At 56.0% G+C, this 21,602-nt stretch overlaps 1 protein-coding gene across 6 annotated transcripts in view; it reads right to left on the minus strand.

Annotated features, from left to right (window-relative positions):
• Positions 1-704: 704 nt before the first annotated feature.
• The window catches only part of Camk2b (calcium/calmodulin dependent protein kinase II beta), an 88,069-nt gene continuing 67,171 nt past the window's right edge, over positions 705-21,602 (minus strand). Inside the window, exons 7-24 of one of the 6 annotated variants that reach the window (XM_087909164.1) lie at positions 20,726-20,828; positions 20,569-20,652; positions 19,982-20,076; positions 19,745-19,867; positions 19,376-19,459; positions 18,667-18,709; positions 17,626-17,700; positions 13,266-13,303; positions 13,022-13,093; positions 11,644-11,688; positions 10,343-10,391; positions 9,318-9,431; positions 8,729-8,857; positions 7,675-7,803; positions 3,694-3,769; positions 3,513-3,607; positions 3,108-3,341; positions 705-2,819 (exon numbers count right to left, since the gene is read on the minus strand). In XM_087909164.1, the coding sequence (XP_087765290.1) occupies positions 3,109-3,341; positions 3,513-3,607; positions 3,694-3,769; positions 7,675-7,803; positions 8,729-8,857; positions 9,318-9,431; positions 10,343-10,391; positions 11,644-11,688; positions 13,022-13,093; positions 13,266-13,303; positions 17,626-17,700; positions 18,667-18,709; positions 19,376-19,459; positions 19,745-19,867; positions 19,982-20,076; positions 20,569-20,652; positions 20,726-20,828 (1,587 nt within the window). In that variant the 3' untranslated portion in view covers positions 705-2,819; position 3,108. Of the gene's footprint in view, positions 2,914-3,107; positions 3,342-3,512; positions 3,608-3,693; positions 3,770-7,674; positions 7,804-8,728; positions 8,858-9,317; positions 9,432-10,342; positions 10,392-11,643; positions 11,689-13,021; positions 13,094-13,265; positions 13,307-17,625; positions 17,701-18,666; positions 18,710-19,375; positions 19,460-19,744; positions 19,868-19,981; positions 20,077-20,568; positions 20,653-20,725; positions 20,829-21,602 lie in introns of all 6 variants that reach the window. The other 5 variants (XM_085692174.2, XM_085692173.2, XM_085692176.2 and 2 more) reach the window with 5 other exon arrangements.

Here is a 21,602-nt window from a genome sequence, read left to right on the forward strand (position 1 = left end):
AGAGAAGAGGCAGGCAGTTGGGAGTGGTGGCCAGTTCTGAACCCCTTGGGCCTCCCTACTCCTAGTGGACCAGGGGTATAGGGGCTCATCTTGGCCAACTTCTGAGCAAACCTAGAAGACAGGACAGGGCCAGCACAGGTTACAGAGAAAGATTTGCCCTATGCTCAGGGTGGAGATGCAGGGGAGAAGCTGGGGAGGGGGTTTCTCTGCTTTGTAGCCATGACAAAGTTGGCCTACAGACCCTGCCACCTGGTCATGGTCTTGGCTGGCTTTTTTCTGACTCCTGGATACCTCTGCTCATGGTTAAGATCTCTGACTTGGACTCCAGGTTAAGCCTCTCTGCGAAGCCTCGATAACCACCCATGATGGCTACCATATAACTAACTACACTGTGCTGTTTGCATCACGCATGGGGGCAGAGTTGGGGGGTACTTAACACATGACTTCATGTCTGGAACAGTCAGCATGTCAAACTGGAAGGTCATGAAAGGAGCTCGAGGGGAAGGACACTTGGATCTTGGACCTGGGTGCTTCCCTGTACAGTAGCTGCCCTTTCTGGAGGCCACCCTTCTGGTGACTGGGATGAGGGGCAAGAACAGGGCTTTGGACCCCATGTCCTTCCACCCTGACCACATATAGCCTAGGGAGCAGATGAGTCTGTACCAAGCAGGGTTGGCAGGGTCCCAGCATAAACTACTCAGCTGTACTTGAAGCAAGTTGTCCTTTTTTTTTTTTATTTGCAGTTTCCCGAGACAGAACAAAATAATAAGTTTTGTACACCTACAAGGCTCAGAAAGAAAAGACAATGGAACTCAGCAAAAAGAGAAGAGGGAGGGGCCGCCAGTACTGCAGGCAGCAACACGCTGCAGCACTGGCCAGCGGCCGACGCCACCACCCGCGAACACCTAGCCAGCGGAGCAGGAGTGACCTGCTCTTTAGAGGGTCATGCAAAAGAATTGTCCCCCAGAAAAAAAAAATCCCCAAATTATCCCAGACAGGCAGCTTTGTGGAGATAACAAGGAGGGTGAGGAGAGGGAAGGAGACCCCAGGATGCCAGGGTGGCTGGTCACAGGGCCTCACACTGTTCGTGGCAAGCCCTGCCACTCCATGGCCTTGGGCCACTCAAGTGGAGCCTGACAGATGTTTACCCTGTGTCCATGGGTAGGAGACAGCTGTCCTGGGCACAGTGTGGATGAAAGGTGGTATCCACTGAGTGTCTGTAGGTGGACAGTCCCCTTGGAGTTTAGGATCCTGTGTCCCGTTCCCACTTCATGCCCCTCCCCTGACTTGATTTGTAGAAGATAAAGAAAATCCTGGTTGAAAATGATGTGAATTTAAAGTGGGCAGCACTGGGTGGAGGCCCTTGGACTTCTGCAATCAAAGCTCCTGACCACCCCCACCCAACCCGGCTTCACACCGTTCTCCCTAGCCTGACTCTGCAATGTTGCCAGCCTCCTCGTGACTCCTTCTCTCACCAAGGGCCAGGGCCAACCACAAGAAGCAGTCAGTACGTAGGAGCACCACTAGGCCCAGGAGGTGGCACACCACCCTAATGGACCTTCCACCCACTACTATCCAGGCCCACACCCATAAGTCTCTACCTCCAGCCTGCCTTCTCTCTAGACTGTTTCTGGCCCACCTGGAAGGGCCTCACACGACACAGTCCTAACCAGTTTTATCCTTCCATGTGCCCCTGGATGGCTCACGCTCTGACTTCCGCTCCAGGCCCAGGTTAGGAAAGCACGCCTACTTCATCAAACAGGGCCTATGTGGCCCTGCATTGCCCGGAGCCTAAAACCCATCGTCTGGCCCTTCTTCACCACACTCTGCATCATTCGACCAAGACTCGAGCACCCAGACCCCAAGCTCAGTGAGCAAACATCCCAGATACAGTAAGGCCTACTCCCAGCATCCATCCAGTATTTCAGGTCCTCAGTCCTTGGTGGGTCTGCTGCCAGCTTCACAGAAGGAACTGTCCAGGCCAGGGGTGGGCCACTGTTGCTCTGCTGCTGGTGGCAGGGAAGGGACAAGTGCCCCAAACAGGAAGGAGCCATCCTCTGGTCCAGTCCTCTCTTCACAGCTAGGTGCTTTCTCCACCAACCCTTGCCAGGCACTCCCTGAAGAACTAGAGCTGAGAGCCCAAGCTCTTGTCTGATGAGCTCAAGGACAAGCTTCTTCCACACACTCCATGGGGCAAAGGTAGGTCCTTGGCTAGAAGGCACCCACCCAGCCCTGCACAGGATGAGGGACGGCAGGGAAAGCAGGGACAGCAGCGACTCTCAGGCACAACTAGCAGGAAAGGAGGCAGCCCCCAGCCCTTCCCAAGACACCTGACACCACGACAGCCAGGTTAGCATGTGGGGCCCATGCATGGGAGGGAGGATGCAGACGCCCAAGGTGGGGTGAGTGCGGTACCTACAGACTAACACGGTCAGCACGGGCACATTCACGCCCTGAGGGTCCCCAAAGCCAGGAGCGCAACAGACACATGTGGAGCTTGGGTGGGGGGGTGGCCCCACAAATGCCAGATTTTTACAGCTTTTTCCTTTCTTTCGTTTTTTTTTTCCATTTCATCCGATGCCAATTTTTTTCTTTTTTTCTTTTTTTCTTTTTTTTTTCCTTTTTTTTTTTTTTTTGCGTGTGGTTGTTGTTGTCATCATCTTATTTTTAAAAACAAATCACATCTGGTCTTGTTTTTCTGCAGACACAGGCACCAGGGGAGGGGACGAGGCAGACACAAACATGCGACAGGCAGGCCGTGCGCCCGAGGGCGGCTGGGCTCCAAACACCAACTCTGTCCGGCGAAACCAGGCGCAGCTCTGAAACGGGGGACGGGGTGGGGGCGGCAGGTCACCTTCCTCAGGACATCACCCACACCCTGAGGACCCAAGCCTTTGCTAGTTGGAAAAAGTCCTGGCAAGAACCATTGAGTTAATGTCTCTTCAGGATGGGGCCTGCCAGGAGAAGCAATTGCTACCTCCACCCTTTATAGGCAGCCCCTGCCATGGGTGCTAATAGTTCTGACTAGAGCCCAGGGCCCACCCTGATCCCCGGCTCCATCTCTGACCCAATCAGCTCGCCTGCCAGGCCACACCCCAGGTACTCACCTCACTGCAGTGGGGCCACTGGAGCGCCCGAGCAGTGGAAATGTACGTTCTGCCACTTGCCATCGCGGCGGTGCCACACGCGGGTCTCCTCGGACTGGCTGGTACGGGGCCGGCCCTGGCCATCGATGTACTGTGTGAGGCGGATGTAGGCGATGCAGGCTGCATCCTCACCAATGACGTGCACGTGCGGGTTCAGGATGGTGGTGTGGATCGGCTTGCTGTTCTTGGCCAGCACTGCGGACAAGCGGGCATTCTGCACCGACAGCACCAGGCACAAACACCTCCCACCCCTCCACCTTGAATCCCCTTCGTGGGGGCTGCCACAGCCCTCTCCCCTGACTGAGGGGTTAAGGGATCCCCTTGATGGTGTCTCCCCATCATGCCCACCCCGACCTCCTCACTCACGGTTCTCAAAGTAGAATCTGTGGAAATCCATCCCTTCGACTAGGTTGCCCAGAGCTTCAGGCTCAAATGAGGTCAGGCCTGGGTCACAGATTTTCCTGGGGGGCAAACCCAAGTGAGGAGGGGCCCCATCCTCCATCCTCGCCCTCCACAACCCCCCACCCCAACCCCCCCGGAGACTCACGCATAGGCCTCAAAGTCGCCGTTGTTGACTGCCTCGATGAGCTGCTCTGTGGTCTTGATGATTTCCTGCTTCCGGGCTGCAGGGAGAAAACAGGGATGACCACTAGGCGCTAACCTGTTTCACCCCCAACTCTAGCAGAGCCCAGGTAAGCGGCCTTGGAGAATCGAGAGCTGCAAGCAGCATCCACATAGCTGCTCCCACCCTGGCTCAGGTCTGTCCTCTTCAGAAAGGGCTTTCAGTCTCTGGCACCTGAATTCAAAGTATCTCCATCACCCTGCTCCCTGTGCCACCAGCGCTTTCCTCATTTCCACATGCAATGGCTTCTTATCAAATAAAGTATTTTTAAGAGGCAAATACCCTATCCAGATTAGAAAATGTCTTCAAAAATGCAGAAGGGAGGAATAAACCTGCCCACAATCCATGCCACGGTCACCTCCCAGCATCTGCTAGCCATAACTGCTGGACTCCCATTCTGCCTCTCCCCTGGCTTGTTCTGCCTCGTTTTCTAACAATGCTGTGCCCACTTAATAACTCCTTCCCCCAACAGTTCTTGGGTGGAGAAGAGCCACCATCAGAAGGCATGGTCATAGGCTTCGGGTTCCTTGGATATGAGTAGGGGTGGGAGTGGGAGTGGCTTCTGGGAAAGACTGAAGGGCAGGATGGCCGGGGACTCTTCAGAACAAACAAGTTGTCTCTCACCACTCTCTCCAGTTTCCCAGCCTCTCACCTGCTTGGAGCCCTGGGCCATGTGCTGTGCTAGCAAAACCCACCCTTAGTGTCTGCAGCCTCAGTCCCGTTGCTTCTCCTGAGCACTAGCTCTTGGCTTTGAGATGATGAACCTTTTACTTTAACCATGAAGAACATACAGAGAATAATCCTACAGCAGGGCTTTCAGTACCAGTGGGTGTCTGGGTGCCCACCCCATCAGGTGCCCTGAAGGACTGAATCCACAACAAAGAGGTGGCCTGCTTCATGGGAATGCCATGTATGTGCATGGACACCAGCCTCTCCTTGTGAACAGATGAGCTGTGATTGCTCCGATGTCCTAGACATTGGCAGCAGAAGTTGATGGAGAGCACCTTAGGGACTTAGGTACACTTATGTAAGGGCATATGGAATGCATATGGAGTCCACAGCATGACGTGTACGTGTGCATTCAGTTCATGAGTGTGAATAGCTTCATGTACATGAGCAGGCATACACGAGTGTCATGTAGATGTGTGTATGTATGCATGCATACACATTTGTTTGTGAGACACACGGTAAGTGTCCTTGTGTTGTGTCTATGCATGCTGTGTGAGCGTGTGTAGGCGTATGCACTGCACCCATGAGAGTACCCCAACTTGGAAAAACATTCTGTCCTAACCCAGCTCCCCTTCTGCTATCTTACTTCAGTTTCTGCCCTATTCTTGAGTCTAAATCATATCGCCATCCGAACTCAGGGTAAGGTCATCACCGTTACCCAGCACCTCTGACAGGGATACCCGGAATGCTGAGTCTAGGCGGTAGACTGTGACTTCCAGAGCCCCGTTTCTTCCTGTTCCCATTCCTAACCACACGCCTATGTACCCCACTCTAGGAGAGTACCAAGGCTCCGTCCTAAGCATGCAACAGCCCTTCTTGTTCTTACCTTTTGGATCCCAGAGCACACCTGATGCTCCAGTCCCCAGAGCAGTGCCCACTCTTCCCAGGGCTCATCACTCTCGGCACCTCACCCCCTCCCATTTGCTCCTTCTGGAGATGTCTCAGGCTTCAGGCCAGCTCCTTTCCCCAAACCAGGCTTCCACTCTGCCTCCCCTGAGGCTTGCTAATCCCTTTTTAATAGATTCAACTGCCCCATTCCTCTACAGGACTCCCTCAGCACACGACAAAAGTGGCCAGAACTAAATGGCATTACTGCTTGGTTTCAAGCATTCAAGATTCTACCTTCCACCGTGGTTAAGTGGACTAATTTTCTATTTAATGAAGTTAGGCTGTGGGAGCCAATGTTAAATCAACTAAGAGGAGATCCATGATCACAGCACCAGTCAGAATGTGCTGGAGTTTGGGACCAGCATTCTTGTGAGAGCCACTGGCCCATCTGACCCTCAGGGAAGCTGAGGCTGCCTTATGAACAGGACCTGGACACCTCCTGATCTGCAGAATGGCTGCTGCCCAGACACCAGTGGAAATCAAACGTGAGGGAGGGACCAAGAAGCTCTCCTACAGGGATAACCCAGGTGAAGAAGCCTGAGACCAAGGACAATTGGTCCCATACCCTGCAGGTCTAGAGAAGAAGCCAAAGAGGCGGGCAGGGTTTTTCAGGGGCCCAGAGCGGGAGTGCTCCACAGCACTCCTATGCAAAGTCAAGCAGCCTAAGGGAGGCTGAGGGCATCCAGGTAGGACCAGTGAAAGTTTGTGCCCCTCCCCCGTCCCAAAACCCCTCACACTGGCAGGCAGAGCAGCTGACTAGGGATCAGCCAGGATCAGCCTGAATCCTGTGCAATCCCTGATTAGGAAGTGAGGCCTGGGGTACTGAGAGCATGGGGTGGGGAGGGGCTTGAGCCTGAAGAGGGTTGATAGGAACCTGTAACCTAGTTGGTGGGTTGTAACCCTCCCAGGAGAGAGGGGCCCAGTGCCATCTGATGTCACCCACATGTCCCTGTATTTTACTAAATGTCTTTTCCTTCTGCCCAGCCCCTTGCAGGATGACCAGATGCCACCACCCAGTTGTTCTCACAACCCCCTCCTGAAGGACCCCTTTCCCTAGCCAAGCTCAGCATAGACCTTACAAGGGCAGATCAGTGTCATAGCCTCTAAAGTGACGTGGTCACTTGGTGCTCCCCACAGACCTGGCCTTAGAGCAACCACCTGGCCACTGTAGAGACCCCCCAATGCAGATCATGTTTCAGGCTGACCCTCAACAAAAACAGTGTGGCCCTGGAGATCAGAGGAGGAAGCACCCGAGTGTTGGCCAGAAGCTGTCTTGCACCCACCAGTGGAGAGCATCCCCTCCATGCTTTGTGAGTACCGGCTGCTATCTACCCCCGACCCTGTCCCTCACCCCACCACCAGAAATAACCTGGCTGCACGCCTCACAACTCACCTCTGATCCCCTCAGCTGACCATGGAGCGCCCTGGGGGTTCACACCCTCCAGAGGCTGTCCCTTACCCCGCTAAACCTGCAAACTGTGGATGCCCACCCTTGTGTGCCGCTGTGACCGCCTCTCTGTTCTGGCGATCTGCAACATCCCCCGACTCCGGCCTAACAGGTAGAGGTGATGGGGTAGGATACCCCAAGCCCACCGCTCATAGCTACTCACCCAGCCACTGCCCTGCCATGCTGCGGCCCTGGCCCAGCAGCCTGTTCTCTGAGAACATCTCAGCACCACCCCCAGCCCCGTGTCTCCCTGGAGGCGGGGGCAGCGGTGGCTGCAGCCTTGGATGTCATCCATCCCTGTAAGTGATACTGGCAGACAGTCGACAGACAAGCAGAAGAGCCACCTGCCTGCTTCTCTCCCTAACTCATCCTTAGCCCTGGCTGCACCCCCAACCTCCCCGCCCAACGTCCAGCCTGGCATGTGCCAGAATCCCCAGGAGTTCCTTTCCCTGCCATCTTGTCCGCCAAGGTCTACTCTCACCCGGGCAGCCCTTTCTCAAGGATTCCTCATGCACTGGTGGGCACCTGCGCACCACCGGCTCCTATCCAAATGTGGTGGCTGCATGGTAGCAACGAGTCCAGGTCAGTAAAGCATTTGGGGGAGCCTTCCCACATGCATGAGCTCACACATAAACGCACACACTTTATGTCCGTAATCTGCATGTACTGAAACCCACTGCTTTCTTCATGTACTTTGACATGAACCTTGTGACCTGACAGATGTCGTACCCCCCATATATCCACAAGTTGGGTTATTCCCAGAATCAGGCTAGTTGGCCATGCACCATAATGGGGGCTTGCTCCTCCATGGAGCTGCCAGGGCCACTTGAAGTGCTACTTACATGGGGTGGGTAAGGGGCCAGGGAGAGTCGGAGATGGGCAGGGTGGGGGGCCCACTGGTGGGAGGCCCTCAGCTTCTGGGGTCCCTGAGCCCCGCCTCACTGAGTTCAGGATGTCAGAGATCCTGGGGGCTGGGGCAGAACAGACACACGTGAATACAGGCGGGGGGATCATGCAGGAAAGAGACAGAGAGCCAAGCCAGATAGTAAGGGAGGCTGGAGAGAGCTGTGAGGGCACCAGGAGTCACGGGGACACGGGGGATGGGAGGCATAAACATTGTGGAAGGGGACATCAGGAATGCAGATGCTTTTGTCCATTTTAGTGTGCTAAGCCGGAAGCTGCCCGGGCAGAGGATACCCTCCAAGGAGAGGCAACCTGGCCCCCAAGAAGCCAGAGGCTGTGGCTACAAGTGGCAGACCTTTGAGAAGTACTTGACAGGTGGGTAGAGGAGTGGATGGAGGGGAGGAGGGGTGTTCAGAAGAAGGACCTGTTTTGGCCCATGTGGGGCAGCCCAGGCCAGTGGAAAGCCAGGCTTCTCTTCTGAATGTCTCCTTACCTACAAGGCCCTGGTTAAGGTTCCCATTCTGACACCTTCCTTGACCTCCCCTGCCTCGGTTAGTGAATGATGCTCGGGGGCGGGGGGGGGGGGGGACACATCAGGAATCAGGGGCTGCTCTGGAGACAGGCTCCGGGGCACTGTGACCAGGGCAGGGTAGGGCGTGAGTGGCCAGAAAATTCTTGGCAGAGATGATCTGGGGACACGCCCCCTCCCCAGCTAATTATTTTGCAGGGGTGGGTCTGAATGAAGTGAGGTGAGCAGCGTGCAGGAAGGGAGTAGAGGAAGGAGATGAGTCAGAGGTGGGCCCAGGAGAAGCCAGGTAGCTGCCCAGCTGTGTTAATGCATGTGCCTTGGATAAGGCCAGCCAGACTGGACACCCATCGGGCATCCTGGTCTGGGGGAGCTTGGCCGTGCATGGCAGGTGCAGGAAGCTGAGCACTGGCCATTCTCAGCGAGCCCTTGGTAGCAGAGGCAGCAAGCCCGGGGCTACTACTTACACGGGGTGGGCAGGGGGCCTAGGAGACCCGGAGACAAGCAGGGTGGGGGCCCCACTGATAGGGGTCCCTCGGCTTCTGGGGTTCCACAGCCCCTTCTCACCGAGTTCAGGATGTCAGAGATCCTGGGGGCTGGGGTGGAACAGACACACGTGAACAGAAGGCAGACAGACATATGAGGAGACCGAGGAGACAACAGAACTGGCAGGACGCAGGCAAGAAGGGGTCCTGTTCTCGCCACAAGGGGATTTGGGACCTGGCTTCCTGTTTGGTGCCAGTCTTAGGAGCAAGAAGCCCCCAGAGGTGGTGTAGAGGGAGGTTTGGGTGGGCTCTGGAGGCCTAGAAGTCAAGGCCAAACCCTTCAGGGATCATTTAGTGGCCGTGAGCAGGAAAGGAGGCTATGACAGCACCCCCAGAGACCAATAGAGGCCTCTGGCTGGACAGAGGGAGAGCCCCAGTCTGGGGGCTGTGTGAGGGTATGGCTACAGCCAGGAATCCGGGCCTGTCCAGTCCTTGGCTCTTAAATGTCCCCTCAGAGAGTTGCCAGGCCCTTCAAAGTCATCCCCACAGCGGCAGGGCCCAGGCTACTTACACGGGGCTGGAAGGGGGCTAATGGGAACTGGAGATGGGCAGGACAGGGGGCCCTCGGCTTCTGGGGCTCCTGAGCCCCTCCTCACCAAGCTCAGGACATCAGGGACCCTGGGGGCTGAGGCAGAACAGAAGCAAGCAGTGGATGGTAGACACTCAAGACAGAAAGTGGCAGAAAGAGCCAAGAGACACAGGACGGCTGAAAAGGTTACAGTGTAGAATCCCAGGCCACTGCCGGGGACCTAGAGGACAGAGGTGAGGAGGTCACTCTTGGGGACACCCAGAGGTATCAGCAGGGCTCATTCTGTGGGTTAGGCTAGGATTATAGAGTGGTCCTCACTGAACATGGTGGCTTTGGGAACTGTCCTGGCTCCGTCTTAGCTCTTGGACATGACTGGGGTTGGAGTATGGAGGACACTCAGGGACAGCATCCTAGCTGGGGAGGAGCAAAGGAGTCAATTCTATCTGACCATCCTAAGGGCAGGTTAGGGCTCCATGGACAGCCTGGAGTTGTCAGACCTCGTTCTGGGGGAGTGGAGGGGCAAAGAAAGTGGGAGAGGCTAGGAGGACACTCACTGATAGCAGGTGACTAGGGGCATCTGTGAGAACGGACATCACTGGCAGGGCTCAGGGTGTGGCACAGAAGCCCACCTCCAGAGGGAGCTCCTGAGTCATCAAAGGAACCAACACTTCCGCTACCTGGCCACTCACTGGCCAGATGGACAGAACCGAAGCTCAGGAAATTTAAGTTGTATCTTGATCAAATATCACACACATACTTCACACCCAGTGAGAAGCGAGTTCCTGGCTCCCAGGACGGAGAACTGTGACTTCCTCATGTGTGCACTATGCCTGAGATACCCCAGCCATGATGTCCCAAACAAGCTTTGACTCACACCAGACGGGCCCTGAAGCAGGGCCCTGAACCTCTGTACCATGGTCTGCGCAGCAGGACCAGAGTTGCTGCAGAAGGCCCACCCACTGCCAACACCACGGCCCAGATGATCATCGAGGTCTCTGTGCAGGTACCTTTGGCATCTTCATCCTCTATGGTTGTGTTGGTGCTGTCGGAAGACTCCTGAGGAAACAGAGAGACAGGGGTCAAGATGTGGTCAAGGACAGGCAGGACACCTCCACTTGTGGAGTGAGCCTGGGTTCCAGCTTGCAGACCCTCTCTGTCTTTCTCTGAGGAGAAAGGTCTAACTGTGTATGCTCTCAGGAGGGCTTCTACCCCAGAGCTCATTCTGTCCCTTGCAGGCCACCACATTTCCAACAGCAAGGGCTTCAATCTCACCTTCCCCAAGAGACAATGAGATACTCGGCTGACTCTGAGAGCAGACCTTTTGAAACCCCAAGATGGAAAAACATGGGGCTTGGCTGAATTTTAGTGATGGAAGGCCTAGAAACCTAGGCAGTGGGCAGTTGTGGTCAGCAGCTTTTAAGAGAGGGTCACCTTCCCTGAGAAGAGATGAGATCCCTAATGCCAGTGTCCAGCCTAGGCCTGGAACTTTAGCAAGGCCCAGCTTCTACCACCTTCAAGTGGTGGCTGACTTCTGAGCACTGCCATACCAACACGTCCCCAGAAAACCAAAGAAACCTCTCACAGGTCTTTGGTACAGATACTGACTGAACGTGGCTCCAGGGGAAAACCGGGGGCCTTCAAATATAAGGTCAGGCCTTACCCTGGCCCAAAGGTTGACTAGTATGACCTCACCTGACATGAGGGCCCAAAGGGTACCCATCACTCAGGTGGGAGGAAACACAGACATTTGGCGTTTTGAACATATATAGCTGCCCTTGGTCCCTGGCGTGGAGAAGGGCCAGGTGCATATTCTGGCCTAAGGAAGTGGGGGTACCCCCCGTGTCACCTTGTCGGACAGTTGGGGAGCCCAGCGCAGTGGCTGGACTGTAAGTGGTTCTAAGACCTGCCCGTCTCTCCCACCTCACAGAAAGCCAGCCCCTCCCGGACCCGGGTGATGATGCCAATGTGATGGGAGCAGATGGCAGAGCAGAGAGGAGCAGGAAGCGCTGGGGCCACGCTGGGGGGTGAAGGTGGAGAACAGTCAAGGAGCAGAGACCAGGCTCCTGGGAAGCAGACCGAACCCAAGGCCTGCAGCAGGCGGCACTGCTGTGTGAGCCCCTCAGTGGCGTCACTGTGTCCCTGCCATGGCCCCAGGCAGGCAGGCAGACTGGGGGCTGCTTATCAGGTCACTACACATCTGCTCTCTAGCATAGGCACAAATGCTTCTCCCAGGTCACCGTCCACACCCTCCTCCTGGGCCCACACCTCCTGCCCAAGGAAAGGGCGAGGAGAGAGGTGGCGGCAGTACCTTAATCCCGTCCACTGGGTTATGGATAACGGTGGTTTGAGGCTCCTATAGAGGGCGGCAGACAGAGGAAGGAAAGAAAGAGAGGGAGAGTGAGAAAGAAGGAAGCAGAGGATGGGGAGCCGGGGAGCCAGAGGAGTGGGCAGCGACCAGGGTCTGCCCAGAGAGAGTGGAGCGCAGAGGGACAGGGATGGAGGAGGCAGGCGGTCAGCAAGATGGCCCAGTAGGGATGGAGGCAGCGGGTGGTCAGCAATGGCCCTGGGTGGGGGCAGAGTAGACTCAATATGAGGGGACCAGCAGATCTGCCAGGCCAGAGGCCACGGAAGATGGAGCTCACGGGACCTGAGAGAAACTGTAGGTGTGTGTGGGCTCTGGAAGTTCTCCCCACCTCCTGCCCCAGCAGATGTTGTGGGGGTTGGGGTGGCACATGGGATGGACGGGGTCCAAGGTGGGGCTGGCTGTGAGGCCGGTGTGAGCCACTCCAGGCACCAGGTGAGCGGACGCCTGGCACTCTCCTGCCGTAGCCCCACTGCTCTGAGCGATTCCCAAACTACAGCCAGGATGGATCTCTTCTGTGCTCCCCTAATTTGGCAAAGCCAGATCCTATGGGGAACACCTGCCTGGGGCCTGTGGGGGACACTCAGTGTACTACTTCACACTCCAGACCCATGAGCCACAGCTCAGAAGCTTGATGCCTGAGACCTCAGCTCCACATCCCAGGAACACGATGTTCACCTGAGCAAGTGACCCAGGGCAAGGGGGACAGAGGACAGAGTTGGCCCATTGCCTTCTTAAGGAACAAGAAAGAATCCTCAGCAGGGGTTCCTGAGCTTCCTCCCCTGTAATCCACAGACCAATACGGTATGTGGCTTTGATGAAACAGTCCCAGATGGACGAGCCCACTGTTTCTTCAACCACACGCCCCCCCTCCACACCAACATGGCCCTGCTTCTCCTCTTTAGACTCCAGGGTACAATCCCTGAAGATTCCAGTCTGAGCCCTCTAAGCTACACTGGCCAGCTGTACAAGGAGACAGGGATCCACAGCGCCCCCCCTGTCCCCCCAGGGCATCCTGATGGCCTTTGCTAGAGCTTCTTGAGGTAGAATGGTCCAGAAGTCACTTCCCACTCCAGTTGGGAAGCCAGATCTCTCCCTAGCACCGGGTACCTCAAGGTCCCAGGGAAGGGCTCACCAAGCAGTCTTGCACCTGCCTGATTTGGGGGCACCCTGACTGTGGCTTCTCCTCTTGGGATTCAAACCCCTATTCATGCCAATCTGTCTCCTCGTGGGAGTGATTTGGTCAGAGACAGGCAGTCTCACCAGACCCTGCCTGGCAAGGCCTCTCTGTCAGTGAGCTGAGGCAAGGGCAGGGGCTCAGTACCAGGGCGGCAGGAGGGAGGGATCCTTTGGGGCTGGTGATGGCCGAGCTGTTTTTGGTGCTGTTTGTCTGTGGCTGTGGAGAGAAGGGAGAAGAGTCACTAGGGAAGAAAGGGGACTCTCCCTGCCAGCATCTGTGGAGGAAGGCATGGTCAAGCTTCTCAAACTAGAACCTTGAGGTTAGTGGCAGAGCTGCAGGCTCTGACATCCTCCCCTGTACCCTACAAAGGGCTTAGTTGGTGCCTCACCTTGACTCCATCTGCTTTCTTGTTGAGTAAACTCTTGGCTGCTGCATTGGGAAGGAAGGAGGGATAGTGAGTTCTTAGGGCCTAGGGTCACTGTAGGCCCCTCCCCTCCCCCATCCTCTCCCTTTCTTCAGGAGTGAAGTTCAGGACCTGAGGCCCAGTAGCCTGAGGCCGGAAGCAGATGTGGCCTTGACATCTGACCTGGCCCTAGCAGCAGCAGAACCTCCAGCGGTGCTGAGCCAGGCTGCCCGGGGAGCCTCATCCACGACCACCCTACCCCCAGTAGCTTCAATGATTCTGGAGCTCCTTGCAACGCACTCAAGAGCCTCCTTGTCCTTGCCTATGACTCCTGAAAGGCTGGTAGGATGATCTGCCCCCGCCCCCACCCCCCACTTCCCAGGACGGCGCCAGGTCAGGATTGGTAGGTATTAGGATGCAAAGGGAAAGTCATGCTCAACCTGGCCTTGCCCTCTGCAGCCCTGGGTTCCCACTAGAATGGTGGTGAGCCAAAGCTGGCTGTCACACCAAAGGGCTAGTCCCAGCCCCTGCCCCTCCATCTTCTGATGGACAACAAACTTCAGCACCAGGGCTACACTGCTTGGCCTCCCTGTCCCTCCCCTTGAATGACCCCAGCAACCCTTGGCATGAGACCACTTGGTGGCTGTTACTGTAGCCAACACCGCCCCCTTTGCCCACAAGCCCTGGCAGACACCTGGGCTCAGCAGATGGAACCCTTGGTTCCAACACTGCCCTCAGAGATCAGGATGGCCCTCCCTTTGCCCCCACCCTTCACTCCCAGCACTTAGGTCCTTAGAGCAGAGCTTAGTGTCTTAATTACAGATTTAAAACAAACAAACAAAAAAAAATGGAGAGTGAGAGAGGAAGTCAGCTTACCTTACAGAAAAGGAAAGATGAGGAGAGGAGGGAGTGAGGGAGGAAGAGAGGAAGAGAGAGAAAACAAGATTTGTGTTGGTTCAGAAAGGCCCCACGCGGGGCAGCAAAGCCAGCCTGTCCTGGCCCAGTGTTCCCCAAGAAGAGTCAAGTAGCCATGTGGCCAACACAGCAGGTTAGAGGCAGCCATGGTTGGCACAACATGGGGGCGGTACACAGCCCCTTGTCCCCAGGGCCCTTACCCATAGCATCCCTTACAGCTAGACACTGGCTGACCATACCCAAGCTTCGGCTCTCCTGCCCTCTAGGGGAACCTGTGCTGCCTACAGCAGACTTGGTGGGGACATGGGGGCAGCACATTTAGACCTAGGGCCGTAATCCAATCAAACCCAGTCTTCTGTCGCAGCAGCAATGTCACTGATGTGATCAGAAGCACAAACTTCTCGGCCACACCTTCTCGAGTGAGAACTCTGAAGGGTGTTGTATTTGCCTACGGCTCTGAGGGTGATTCTTTCCAGAGACCAGAACCAGGCCCCACTGCTGCCTGCTGACCACTGTCCTCACCAGTCAGGTGACACAACTTGATTGGGCCCAGGCTCTGTATGCTGGGACACGGGGACATGGCTACCTGAGGCCGCTGCTGTGGTGCACACTGGTTTCTGACAGCCTTCCCTCTCAGAGTTTTAGGTACTTGTCTCAAAAAGTTCTGCTACAAGCAGGTCTCTCTGAAATGACCCTGCCCTTCACATGTCGTCTTCAGGTCTGGGGTCCCCTAGATCCTAAATCCCAAGGTATCCCCAAGGAGTCTTCCTAGGGCTAGAAATGCTGACTTCTCATATCGCTGCAGAGCAAACTGTGAAGCGCCTCTGGCACTGTGGCTAGACTCTCCCTAGAGTTAAAGACAGGCTGCCGTTTGTTTGCCTGTGGGTGCTGTTCCTTCTCTTCTCCATCTGCCCACATGGCTCATCTCGAGAGACACCAGCATGTCCCGGCAACATGGGCTTTCTTGGCCTGAGCGCTGGCTCTATTGTTAAGGCTGCAGGCAGATAGATATCTGCTCTCTGCTGGAGACAGAATCCTCCCTGGAGCCCAAGGAAGTAAGACAGTCCTGTCTTGAGATGCTTGTGATGGCTCTCTGGGCAGCAAGGGAAGAGGAGCATTTCTAAGATGTGGCCATTTCAACAGGCAGTTTGCAGAAAGCAGGCTTGCCCCTCCCCGCCCTCCCTGGCAGACCATACAGCCAACCCAGCATATCCCCTAGTGGATTCTGAGCTTGAACCAGTGAAGGTCAATATTGGCCTGAGAATCAGTTGTGGTGTCGCGGTACCCCCAGGCATCCTTGAAGGGTTCTCGCAGGAAAAGGCCCTCTGGGAGGGTTAGGCCCTGAGAGACCCCAGCACTGTCCTTGATCTTAGAAGGGTTCCATTGAAGTCTTCAAGTCTATCAAAACGACAGTTTCGAGCTGTGCCATAGGAGATTAAGTTATTTGTGGAAAGCAAACAGTGCTGGTTTGCAGGTGGACGTGCTATACCGCAAACTTGGACGTGGGGTGGGGTCGGGGGGAGCCATGTCGATGGCTCGGGCCTAGAGAGCCCAGACAGACATCAGTGCCAGCTCAGCATCCTTCCCACTCCTGGCACCAGGAGCCCATGTGTGCTCCAGACATGGCATGGGTGCATGGCCCAGCCTCACTGACTGCATTAGCCCTCTGCTTCCTGGAGGTCGTCTCTCTCTAGCATTCACATCTGTCCTGGACTAACTACGGCTCACCGCCGCCAGGAACCTGTGCCTACCACTCACACCGCAGTTCAGAAGCAGAGGGGCCACTCTTGGCGGAGGGGGGTCTCGAGTCAAAAGGATTGAGTAGGGGCAGCCGGAGCCAAAAGTGGACTGAACTACCACGGGATTCCAGACGCCTAGAGTTGCGGCTCTTCTGGCCTGTGCCTCCAACTCAGGAGGACAGTTTTCAATCCCAGGCCTCAGGTCAAGCAATTACACCCAACCCACAGCCAGCCTGACAGTCACAAGGCACAGATCTGCTCAGTGGGGGAGGGGTGGTGGAAGCCAGATTGCAACACGCTCTATAGCAAGGGTCTTTCTGCTGTCCAAGGGTCTCTGCCACACTGGAATGTCTGACAGAGACATGGAGGAGGGAGACCCCCCAGTGTGTGCCCTTAGTGTGTGGTGGGGCCAACCTAATGGAGTCGATGGGATCTTCATCTCTGCCTCGCCCACTGTCTAATCACTATGGACAGCCATGCTGAGCTGTTTGCGTGCACTGACCTCCCTCCGGGACAGAGTGACCCTCAGCACCCGGGGCAGAGCCACAACATGCAGGCAGCCTCATGCAAGGTTGCCCTCGCTCACTTGCAGGCAGGCGAGCATTGCAGCAGGAATCTTGGGCAGAGTACGGCTCAGAGGTGACCTGTCTCACACCACTGTCCCCTGGCAACAGGGCCTCCCTGGCAGCCACTAGCGTCATCTTTTTTATTTATATATATATATATAATATATCTATATCTATATCTATATCTATCTATCTATATATATATAATAAATCTAGCTCCTCATGGGCTTCAGAAAGGCTATAAAATAGACTCGGGACCATCCATGCTGGGCCCGGATGGGCAGAACAGACCCCTCCTAGGATGGACAACTTGAGCATACCTCAGGAGAAGGACCTGGGAATTGTGAGGTAGATTCAGGCAGGTCTGTGGAAAGGGCTGGGACCTCAGGCTGTGAAACCTGCACCCTGCCCTCTACCCACATTTGAGGCCATTGGGGAAACTGAAGCTTGGCTGAGCCTGTGTGCTGCTCTAATGTACTAGCACTCAGTGTGGATGCTGGCTGTGGAGCCCAGGAGGAGGCCTCGGGGTTACTTAGTTCTCAGAGGGTCCCACACCATCCAAAGGAACAGGTTGTCAGAGGCCACCTCCTCCCTCAGGGAGTATGGGATGAAGTAAGAAGGGACTTCAGAAGGGAACCTCCGTCCCCAGACACTGACACTATCCCCACATTCACTCTGGGGAACTCAGGAGCACAGACCATCAGATCCATCTGTCCCAGGGGAAGAATGGACCTTGAGCCCTACAGCTCCTTGGGACTTCCTTACCTCCCTAACCCTGATCTAAGGGCTCCCCTCCCAGGACTGAGACCCTCCAGCAGCAGGTCAGGGTCATTCTGAATTGGGTCTCCAGACTCCCAGAGGCCAGGACCTGAGGGTCTCAGCCAAATGCATCTTGGGTTTGATGTGACCTCTCTTTTTCTAGAGAGACAGGAGCACGGGGCAGCCGTATTGCCCAGGGTGGGGCCTCTCCTGGGAAGTGACTGTGGCAGGAGCAGAGCTCCCGGGGGCTGACAGCCTCTTGGGGAGGCTTTGGGGGCCTGGCCAGTGGCTGCGTGCAGCAGGGGGGCTGCATGCCAACAGGAGGGATGGGCAGGAGCAGGTGGACACTGGGCAAGACACATCTACCTTGTTCCACCAGCCCCATGGTGGTGCCGGAGGCCGCGGTGGACATTGTGGCCGGAGCGGTGGTCTGTCTGCCCACTGTTAGCACCAGGTTAGAGACGAGGGGGGAAGGGGGCGGACACAGACGGGGTGGGGCGAGGTGAGGAAAGAGAAGAGACAAAGGAAGCAGAAGAAGATTAGAGTTAAAGTTTAGGTGGGGGATGGCTCCAGAATCCCTTTCTCAGGAGAGTGAAACAAGATTGGGCCGATAGACACTGAAAAGCGTTTGCCTCCTTTCTCCTTAGAACACCCCAGTGGGGCTTCTTGTGCCCGGTGGGGCATGCGGGGCACACAGCAGACAGGACAGTCCCATTAGTGTTGGTGTGACCATGTGCCCATTCCTGGTAGGACAGCATCACAGCAAAGTAACAGGAGGCAGGGTACCAGATGCAGACGGACAAGGAGAGACGACCATGAACGCTCGCACACTTAGTGTCAGACGACGGAGAAGCCACAGACACAGCTGTCCGGGCACTAGGGCCAACAATGTCTCCCCAGGTGGGCCCCATGGGTCTCTAACAGACCCTTGAGACTTCATTTTCCCATCACCCACCCTGAACAACCAGGGCAGGTGGCCTACCCAGAACTGACCAAGTTTCCCTGAGCACAGACCTCACTCAATCTCGCCCACCCGCCTTCAGTTATCTCCCACACACAACATGATGCTTCAAGTGCCGAGGACACGGAGGCCACAGGGCTGCCCAACAGACGCTTGGACGGATGCAGGTGGCAGGCCAGGTGTTGGCAGCACAGACACTGGGGCGTCAGGTGAGGGACACAGACCCAACAACACAGAGGAGGCGGGACTGGGGCACAGCAGACCTCAGGAGCTACCCAGTGAGGGAAGCCAAAAGGACTTCTTGGAAGTGGGTCTTAGAGGTGAGGACGGAAGTTGGGCCCCACCAGCCTGGAGGAATGGGACTGGAGGCTGGTGAGGAAGGAAAGGGCTTTCTGTAGAATGAGGGCAGCACGGAAACACGTCCTCCCTGGAGAAGAATGTCTCACCTGAGAAATTCCGTGTGGCCAACATAGTGGTGAGGATGGCTCCCTAAGAAGAAACAGAGCCAGGGTCAGGGTCAACCTGTTAGTGTCTGTAGCCTGCTGGCTTCTAGCAAGAAGATCTTGTGTGTACACACACACACACACACACCAGCTCAGACTTCTGCAGAAGTAAGAGTTCTAGAACCTAGACGCTGCACTGAGACAAGTCATGTCCACAGTTAAAGTTCACACTACCCACAAATCATAGCATCAGACTCCTGAGAAACAGGCATGACCAGGAATGCCGGCCACCATGACAGTTCCTCTGGTCCAGGCAGTCAGAGGTATCCTCGGGACCTTGGGGAAACTCCAACAATGGTTCACAGGCCTAGCCCTGGTCTTGACTAGACAGCAACCATCAGGGTCAGCCCTGCTACCTGCCTCCCCAGCCTGCCGGGCCCAGCAGGATGCTTCTTCAGCTCTGCCTTTTACAAAACCTGCTCTGGGCCAGTACTGTCCTCAGGATGCTGAAGTGGCCAGCCCTGCACCCAGGTAAAGCTCTGACCCTGACTTGCACAGACAAGTCTGGAATCCTCGGATCTGGACTTGGAAGCAGGCGTAGATTTGGGGGCTCCTCCTTCCTCCTTGTCTCCAGATCCCACTGACACTCCCGCTGCAGTATGGGGCCCACTGGGACATGTGGACACGAGGATCGGGGAAGAGCCACACCTACCTTGAGCTTCCTCCTGGCATTGAACTTCTTCAGGCATTCCACAGTCTCCTGTCTGTGCATCATAGAGGCCACCGTGGAGCGTTGCTATCGGGGAAAAGGGAAGTCGTGGGACAGTGAGGAGCAGGCTTAGGAGACATGGTCAGAGTAGGGGCATTTTAGGGCCCCACACACTGAGTACTGCCAGCCGCCATGACAATGGGAGACCACTTGTTCCCACCTGCGGTCCCCAACTTATTTCCAAGTTCAAGTCTTGCCCTTCACAGACCAGGAGGGTGGCCAGACATGAGGAATAGAACCCCAGAGCCATCTTGGGGGCCCTGGATGTGCCCACCAGGAACTGAACCCTAGAGGTTGCCGAGGATGACTTACGCAGACCCATGGATGCTTCAGGGCCTCATGGGCCGTAATGCGTTTGGCAGGGTTGATGGTCAACATCTGGTTGATGAGGTTTTTGGCTTCAGGAGTAACGGTGTCCCACTCAGGGGATGGGAACTACAGGAGGAAGTGTGCACAGGCAAGGCTGAAGCCCCTCCCCAGGCAGAGGCCACGAAGAGGAAGGGAGACCCGGGGCGTGGCAGTCCCCACCCTCCACACTGGCACACTCACGTCATAGGCCCCAGCCTTGATCTGCTGGTATAGCTTGTGCTGGTCCTCATCCCAGAAAGGTGGGTAGCCCACCAGCAGGATGTACAGGATCACCCCTGTGGATGGGGAGGTGAGCAGCATAGCCCTGGAGGGCACCAGGGTCAGTCCTCGGTGTCCCTTTGCCCGCCCCATGCCATGGGGAGCATGGCGCTAACAGCCTGTAATTCCTGCTCCATCTCCACCCTACTTCACTGGGGAGCCTGGCCAGTCCCCTCTGTTGTATGCCCACCAGAAAGAGAAGATCCCACCTAAGGAGCCTGTGGTCTGACAGCCCCTGGTCCCTGTATCCTGGTGTCCACTTGCTCTGGACACAGACCTATAATGAGCACAGGCAGACAAACAATGGCCTGGGGCAGGCACACTGGTAATTCTAGTCAGGGTGTGAGATCCCTGCCAAGGCAGCCCCAAATGCAGGTGTGACACACACGACCGGTTCACAGCAGGGTAAGCTGGCCCTCTGCACACGCTGGGACAGAGGGAGTAAGCCCTGAGATACACGGCCCCACGGTCATCATGCACCCCGACCACCTCTCACACACAGGTCTTACCACATGCCCAGATGTCCACAGGCTTGCCGTACGCCTCCTTCCGAAGGACCTCGGGGGACAGGTAGCCCGGCGTTCCCGCAAATCCTATCAGAGGGGAAGGGACCATGAAGGGTCATGAGGGGCTGCCAGGACCCCCTGCCCATCCCCTGACACTCACCAAACCACGCCTGCTGGTCTCCCTGCACCTCGATGGCCAGGCCGAAGTCTGCCAGTTTCACTGCGGCCCCTTTGCATTTGCTGGCCAGAAGCAGGTTCTCAGGCTACAGGGAGACAGCCGTCAGGGCAGTGTTCACACCGCAAGCAGTTGTGGGGGGCAGGGGACAAAACAGAGGTGGCAGCAGTTGGCTGGACAGAGAGGCATAGCCTGCTTCCCAACATGGGTGTCCCTGGGCACAACTGAGTCCTAGACCTATATGCTATACTCGATTCCTCTCTGGGGACAAGGACAGCCATCTTAGTCATTCAAAAGGAGTTGGCTCTCATCTTGAACTTGGGTATCCTGCTTCCTAAAATGGGAATAAAACACGTAGGTCACCCTCACGAACAACCACACCAGGTTCCACTGCTGGGCTACAGGGCTACCCCACTGACAGAGGGCCAATCCTGTCCCTCATGTTTCAGACATGGTGGAGAGTTCAAGATTTTGGGCAGTAGCCTTCAGAGGACATAGAAGAACACCCAGGGTCTACAATGCCTGGGTCAGTCCAGGGCATCTACCTGCCAGCCACAGCCTGTTCACCAAGTCCCACCCAGCTCCAGCCAGCACTATCACACAGGATAGAAAGGAGGCATGGGCCGCTAGGTTGGCTGCATCCACAGGTGGGAAAAGCTTCCTTAAGGAGAAGCATCCTTGCTTCAGCTCGAGGGCATTTGTTTCATCCTGAAGAAGCGACCAGAGAGACTGTTGTCTCTGGGTTGTTGATCTGAGAGACTTTCCTGCTACTGCTTTTCCTGGCCTTTCTGGCCAGCCTCCACTCACAGTAGCATCCTGGCTTGTCCCTCCTGTCTCTGCAGCTGCATGAGCTCCCCAGGAG

This window comes from Myodes glareolus, chromosome 8, assembly GCF_982192425.1.
Source record: "Myodes glareolus chromosome 8, mMyoGla1.1, whole genome shotgun sequence".
In the NCBI taxonomy this organism is placed as follows: Eukaryota; Metazoa; Chordata; class Mammalia; order Rodentia; family Cricetidae; genus Myodes; species Myodes glareolus.